Here is a 7,463-nt window from a genome sequence, read left to right as displayed (position 1 = left end):
CTTATTAATTTATTTATCTAATTATTTAGATAATATATCAATAGATAATACAAATAATAATTTAGATAAACTATCATATTGTATTATTCATCTTTCTACATTAATTATACCTACATTTTGTTGATTATAATATAATTATAGTTGTGTAATATTTAATATATATAATATACTTTTAATTACAACTAATGGGATGTTAAAATAAATTAAACATTATTTAACAAATTGATGATTAATACTATCATATGCTTTAGAAATATCATAGTACGTTTCTACCTACTTCCATTTAACCTTAATTAATAACTGAATGATTATATTATTGTATAATAATCATTCTTTTGATAATATGTATATTTTTTACATCAAATTTCATTTTGTGATAATTGTTTTTCAATTTGATTTAACATTAATTGGATTTCTATTTTCATCTTTAATAAAGATGTATATACTTTTAAAATACAGTTTAAACAAGTTATTGGTCTGTAATTTGTTTATATAATTTATCTCCTTTCTTGTATATTAATATTGTCCTTCCTTGGATAAATTGAAGAGGGACGTTAGTAGGATTATACAACATTTCATTAAATAATTTTAATAAAAAATTCTTTGTTGTTTTAAGTATTTAATAAATATTGTATTTTATCAATTCTATGTGATTTCCAATTAGCAATGAATTTTATTGCATGGTTTAATTCATCTAAAGTGATTATGCATATTCTATTAATAATTCTATTTTCAATTAATATATCATATAAATTAATATTTAGGAAATCTATATTGGTGTTATTTTCATAGATTCATTTCAAGAAATTAATTGTAGTAATATTATATTGATATTCATCTTCTTTATGTTTATTTAGAAGTTGTCTCTTTCATATTTTATCATTTTATAATTCCATCTTATTCTTTTCCAATTATTCTTACTTCTATTTCTATTCTTTTCATTACCTTTTATTTCTTACTTGCTTTGTTTCTCATTCTTTATTTTGATATTGTCTATATCTTCTTTCTCCTTTATTATAACATCTATTTTTATTACAATGTAATATGTTTGGAAATATTGTTAAAATATAGGTAAAGAGGGAAATTATGAATACATAAGTGAAATAATTCACATTATTATTATTGAGGTTATGAAGACCACAGTTGTTGTATTTTTATCCTTGCAGATGATATTATTTTCCATTTATTTTTATATCACTTATGATTCTTTGTTAGTAAGAGTTCTTATTTTTTTTTGTATATTATTTGATTTGCAGGTTATATCTATTCTTATATTTGGTTATATAAGATATCTCATTCTGTTGTATAGTTTTTTGATATAACTCAAAACAATATAAAAATAACATAAAAGAAAGTAAAGAAAGCATAGTAATCAACAAAAATTAATACCAAAATACATTTCTTAAAAAGTCATCATAAACATACGTTTTATAAAACAAATTCTTCTAACTCTGTGGTGTCTTCTGAATCACCAATTTTCATGACTATTGACTGCCTTTTAGTATTTTTTTTTTGAACTAAAGAAGTAGAAGGAATTTTTGATTCTTTTTTTGGACCTTTATTTGAGTTATCAATTTGAGATGGTCGTTGAGGGATTTTCATTGAATACCCTAATCCTGTTTCAATATCTTTTTGTAATTCCAGAATCAAATGTTCTACTTCAATTTTTGGAGTTTTCAAGTTTTCAAGAACCATTTTTTCTTTTAATTTTCTTTTTGATTGTGGTTTTAATGTTTTAGGTGATTGGTTTTCTGTAGTTGGCACAATTAGGGGTTGAGGAAGAGGAGTTTTAGTTGAAGTGTCTTGAGTTACATTTGATGAAATAGCATTGATATCAACAAAATAAGGACTAAAAATATAATCACATATTTTAGAACAAAGTTCATTATATTCTTCATTTAAATCGAATCTAAATATTTTAGCAAAGAGTTTAATATCAGCTTTTGTTCTTTGAAGAAGTCTTTTTATTATTAATTTTTTGATAATTTCAGGTGATTCTTTTTTGATATGACTGTATCCTTTAAAATTTAATATCTCTTTTAATAAGTTAGATGAACCTTGTGACATTCCGAATAATATTTCATAAATTGTTTTTAACTTTTCTTGAGATAATTTCTTTATTCTTTCCATTATTTTTTTATTTCTTCCAATTAGTATTGTATTTTCTTCATTATTTCTTTTATTAGGTTTTTGTTCTTCACTGAATAATGTTTCCAAGCTCATTCTATCTGCTAAAGATTTTCTTTTAAACTGACGCTTACTCATTATAAAGTAAAATTAAGTATTTGAAGTTTAATTTTTTATTTAAATAAAATTTTGAAGAAAAAAGAATAAAAAACAAATATATCACTATCAAAATTCCAATCACTCCCATTTTTCATAACCTTGAGGTGCTTTAAAATCTGAATATTTCGCTGAATCAAGTACTGTCTTAATATGTCCAACACTAATACCATACTCATCACAATGCCTACATTTACGTTTACCACATTTTGGACAAACAATGACAAGTTGGTCCATATTAACTGCAAATAAATATTCACAAGGTACACAATAAAATGGAAACTTATTTGGATTTGCCATTATTTTATCCAATTTTGTTGTATCAACGTCATGAAGTTTATCTTCTAATAATGATTTTTCAGTATACAATGGACATTTACTGTTATGAAAATGTTCATATCCATCAATTTTTTCACCACAATTATAACAAAAATATGTACCACAAATACATGTTATTTTATTACATCCATAAGACTTAATAACGGGACATTTACAAACTGGACATTTCTTGATATTTTTTGTCATTAACTCACCTACTATTTCATTATAGTATTGTTGTGATTTATATTTTTCTAGACAATTTGATGCATCATAACATTGTCCAATATGATTATTTGATAAACATTTACTACAAAAAGTTTTTTCACATCGAGGACACTGTATTGGTGTAGACTTTTTATAAACAATGGGATCTACCATAATTCCTGAATAGGAACAAAATGGACAAACAATAAAATCATCTCCTCCACTCTTTACATAAATTAGAACAAGCTGATTTTCATATTTATCAATTAAATCTTTTGGACAACTTTTTTTCATTTCCCAAGGTAATACCTCTGCTTTACAATCAGCATATGGACATTCCACATAAGTACCATTTGTCAATGAAGTTGCCACAGACTCTTTTAAACATTCATTACAAAGATAATGCCCACAAGAAGACAATATAGTAAAATTTGAAGGAGGATATTCTTCATAACAAACATCACAAGTGATAAGTGGAGTTGAATAAAATACTTTTCTAGTTTCATCATAATTATATTGAATAATATTTTTTTCTCTTTCTTCTCGTGAGATTGGGACCTCACTAAAACTTAATATATCAAGTTGTTCTGGTGATAAGTTTGAAAGGACTTCATACAATAACATAAACAATCCTGAAAAGTCAAATTGTTGAAACTCATCTTCAATTCTTGTTTTAAGTTCTATCATATCTTTAATTGATAACCAAAGACTACTCATTTGAAAAGATGGTTTTTCTTCATTATAACTAATAAGTATAGTAATTGGTGTCAAATATTTAATTTTAACTTCATTTTTATTCATATACATTCTTGGAACATTTCTAATTGGAATAATTTTAAATGGAATTTCATTTTCTAATGAAACATTAATGTTCATTCTAAATTCATTTGGTTTAACATAAATAACAGAATTAGGATAAATACTATTTATTGTATTGTATTCTTCTAATACCTCATTAGAACAAATAATATCTTGAGAATCATTTTGTGACATCAAGAAGTTTTATTCTTTCTTTTTTAGTACAAATTTTTTTCTTTGAATTATTTTTCTTTATGAAGTTTGAGTTTTAACATTATTATAACAATTAATTATTTTTTTTATTTTTTTTTAATTTGATTTTTAATTCATGAATAACATAAATTTATCTATAACAAAAAAGGGTTTAATTTTATGTTAAAAAATATTATTCATGAGCGTTCTTTCTAAACACCCTCTAAATTCATTGAAAATTAATTCACGACTTATTCAAACATGTGAAGATAAATTACAAGTTAAAACATATTCACATGTTCAATACGCAGCTATTCCTGAAATATTACAAGAAAAAGATTGTCTTGTAAAAGCACAAACTGGAAGTGGTAAGACATTAGCATATCTACTTCCTACAATAACTATGATTTTAAATAAACACCCGAAGTTAAAAAGAACTGATGGATTATTTTGTTTAATATTAACACCAACAAGAGAACTAACTCAACAAGTATATGATGTCTTAACTATATTAACAACATCAATTATAGGATTAGTACCATCAATTGTAGTTGGAGGTGATAGTAAGAAAAGTGAAAAAGCAAGAATAAGAAAAGGAGTAAATATTTTAGTAGGAACACCAGGAAGATTATTAGATCATATCAATTCAACAAACAACTTAAAATTAGATAAAGTAGAATTTCTTATTATGGATGAAGCAGATAGAGTTCTTGATGCAGGATTTGAAAAGGATGTGATTGAGATTATAAATCATGTTAATAAAAACAGAACAAGTATTTTAGTAAGTGCTACTTTGACTGAAAGTGTAAAGAAGTTGTCTAATCTCGCACTTAAAAATCCTGTATTTATTGATGGAGATAAAAGAGAAAATGCAAAAGAAAGAAAGAAATTAAAATTAATAAAAGAAAACGGAAATAGTCAAGAGAAAACAGAAAAATTAATTAATGAAGAAAAAATAGAAGATAAATTAATTTTACCTTCAACTTTAAAACAATACGCAATGCTGATAACTGATAAATATCGATTAGCTTATTTAATTGCATGTTTAAGAACATTCTTAAAAGAGTCTATTCAAAGAAAAATTATTGTATTTTTTTCATGTATTCAATCAGTTAATTATCATTACTCGTTATTCTCTCAACTTCAATTTATGGATAAAACTCCTATTTTACCAGAAACCTCACTTTTTAGATTACATGGAGATTTAACAACTGTAGAAAGACATGACGGTATGCAAAAATTTATTAAAAGTAAAAAAGCTGTATTATTTACAACTGATGTTGCTGCTAGAGGAATTGATTTAAAAGATATTGATTGGATTATTCAATATGATCCACCAGGGGAAACATCGGAATATATTCATCGAGTTGGAAGAACAGCACGAATTGGAAGAAATGGAAATGCATTATTAATGTTACTAGAATCAGAAGGAGAGTATGTTAATTTATTAAGAAATGAAGGTGTTATTATTGAAGAAATGAAACGAGATGAGGTAGTAAAATCTTTGAATATGGCAGGAGGAGATAAAAAAGTAATAAGCAGATTACATGAAATGCAATTACAAGTCGAAAAATTACTTATTGATAATGAAGAATTAAAAGAAATGGCAATTAAGTCATTCCAAGCTCACTTAAGATCATACACAACTCATCGTGGAGAGTTAAGAAAAATATTCTCAATTAAAAAATTACATATTGGTCATATTTGTAAAAGTTTCGGTATTAGAGACACTCCCACATCTGTAATGTCTGTCATTAAAAAACAAGATGGCTTTTTAACAAAACCAAAAGAAAAGAAAAAAGAACCAAAAGAAGGGATGAGAAAAATGTCTGAATTTGATGCTGGAATCATTACAAAAAAGAAAAAAAAGAAGTAAAAGTTAGACGAACAAAACATAGTTTTAAAAGCAAAAATAAAATTGATTGATTTAGTTCAATTATTTATTCAAATAATGGAATTTTAATTGCTTGAAGTTGAAAAAGACTTTTTTTATTATTTACTACTTTTTATGTATTTTTTTAAAAAGATAAAGAAAAACAAATAGAAATGAATTTGAAACAATTTTATTTTCGAAGATTAGTTATTTTTAAAATTATCTTGTTGTCTAATTGATAAAAAAAAAAGTGCGAGAGATTTATTTTTAAAACAATGTTTTAAAAATACAGAATGAATAATAAATAAATAAAAACAAAATTAAATAATGAATAAAAATAAAAAGAGGAGATTTATTTAAAGAAATTCTATGAAAAACAAAGAAACAAAAAATAATAAAAATATCAAAGATTATTAGAGAACTCCCTAACTTTAAAATTTAAATTACTTTAATGTCAACAGTGAATGATAGTTTGTGTACATCAGAAACAACAGAAACTTGTATAATATTTGGAGTTTCAAATACAGTTAAAGAGATAGAAGAAACAAGTAATGAACAGTATTCAAAAAATGGATGGGGGAATGATTCATCATCAACAATTGTTCAACCGATTAATCCAGAATTTCTTGTGTTTCCAGTAGATGAAGAGTCAGAAAAAGGTATATATTCAAATGAACTTAATATTCAAATATTAAAAGAAATAGAAGCTACAATGAATAAACTTCAAAAAGCTAATAAAAAGAAAGACAAATTAGCACGTTTAACAGGAAGAAGAAATAGTTTAGAAAAAATATCACCATTTTTAGTTTCTGAAACTTCAGAAGAAGCAATTCGTAATGGAAGTTTAGTTCTTAAAAGTGATCATATTAAACAAAAAATTGGTGAACGACCAGATCCAATAATTCTTTCTAAACATATCATTGACAATAAAAAATCATTTGATAAAAATGAATGGAAAACAAAAGAAAAAATTAATAAAATTTCTAAAATATTTGGAAGACCTGATTCAATTACAACTATTGCTCTTCTTCTTCAATCATCATCACCTAATGAAGCTATTATCAATTCTATTAAAATCAAAAAAATGGAAAAATTAAAGAAACTTGCAGGTATTGAATAAAGTGTATAGAGAGTCATTTATTTATCTTAACAACATATTTACAAATTCACTTCTTTTTTAATTCTTCTACTTTTTTTTTTATTAAATTCATTTTTTTTTAAATTAAATTGAACTTAGAAATATATTTTCTTTGATGGATTCAGAATTATTTGTTGAAAGTCATTCTAAACCAACCATAACTTATGACTCTATCACATGTTATAGTATTTTAATTAATTATATTGTTGGTACTGGTGTTTTTGGATTACCATTAGCTTTTAGAACAAGTGGACTATTATTAGCAATTTTAATGTCAATTACTTTCTTTGTACTTTGTTGTATTACAGCATTTTGGATGTTAGAATCATTAGCCCGTACATGTGGATTACATTCATTAACTTCAGAAGGTAGACCAATTACTCAAATAACAACAATACCATCAAGTGTAACAAAAATGGGAAATATTTATTTTGGAGTAGTGGGAAAAAGAACAGTAATAAGTGTGTTAAGCCTTTTTTGTATTGGAGCACTTTGGGCATATTCATCAATATTCTCATCAACAACTACATTACTATTATGGAAATATATTTTTCCAAAATATGGAACATGTTCAGCAAATATTGGTATTTGGGGATGGTTTGATCATTGTCATATTACTTATATTTTTTCATTACTATTTTATTCACTTCTTGT

General features: G+C 24.5%; 4 protein-coding genes across 4 annotated transcripts, besides 7 other annotated features; 2 read left to right on the top strand and 2 right to left on the bottom strand.

The window, feature by feature from the left end:
* Positions 1–2: 2 nt before the first annotated feature.
* Positions 3–1,008: a repeat region.
* Positions 902–1,134: a repeat region.
* Positions 1,135–1,428: 294 nt separating this feature from the next.
* On the bottom strand, positions 1,429–2,265 carry EDI_326680 (uncharacterized protein; the record flags this gene model as incomplete). The annotated part of the gene is made up of 1 exon (XM_001739657.1): positions 1,429–2,265. The coding sequence occupies one exon, from the start codon at positions 2,263–2,265 to the stop codon at positions 1,429–1,431; it is 837 nt and encodes a 278-aa protein (XP_001739709.1).
* Positions 2,266–2,291: 26 nt separating this feature from the next.
* Positions 2,292–2,347: a sequence feature (AT_rich).
* Positions 2,348–2,364: 17 nt separating this feature from the next.
* Positions 2,365–3,801, bottom strand: EDI_326670 (RING finger protein, putative; the record flags this gene model as incomplete). The annotated part of the gene is made up of 1 exon (XM_001739656.1): positions 2,365–3,801. One exon carries the CDS (start codon positions 3,799–3,801, stop codon positions 2,365–2,367), a length of 1,437 nt encoding a protein of 478 aa, XP_001739708.1.
* Positions 3,802–3,879: 78 nt separating this feature from the next.
* Positions 3,880–3,996: a sequence feature (AT_rich).
* Position 3,997: 1 nt separating this feature from the next.
* On the top strand, positions 3,998–5,674 carry EDI_326660 (ATP-dependent RNA helicase DBP7, putative; the record flags this gene model as incomplete). Its single annotated transcript, XM_001739655.1, has 1 exon — positions 3,998–5,674. The coding sequence occupies one exon, from the start codon at positions 3,998–4,000 to the stop codon at positions 5,672–5,674; it is 1,677 nt and encodes a 558-aa protein (XP_001739707.1).
* Positions 5,675–5,952: 278 nt separating this feature from the next.
* Positions 5,953–6,074: a microsatellite.
* A 48-nt stretch (positions 6,075–6,122) lies between these two features.
* On the top strand, positions 6,123–6,791 carry EDI_326650 (uncharacterized protein; the record flags this gene model as incomplete). The annotated part of the gene is made up of 1 exon (XM_001739654.1): positions 6,123–6,791. One exon carries the CDS (start codon positions 6,123–6,125, stop codon positions 6,789–6,791), a length of 669 nt encoding a protein of 222 aa, XP_001739706.1.
* Positions 6,637–6,665: a sequence feature (AT_rich).
* A 70-nt stretch (positions 6,792–6,861) lies between the features above and the next one.
* Positions 6,862–6,900: a sequence feature (AT_rich).
* Positions 6,901–7,463: the final 563 nt, after the last annotated feature.

Source organism: Entamoeba dispar, genomic scaffold (assembly GCF_000209125.1).
Source record: "Entamoeba dispar SAW760 scf_1105229462339 genomic scaffold, whole genome shotgun sequence".
NCBI classification, from domain to species: domain Eukaryota; phylum Evosea; order Mastigamoebida; family Endamoebidae; genus Entamoeba; species Entamoeba dispar.
This window is presented reverse-complemented; position numbering and strand designations above follow the sequence as displayed.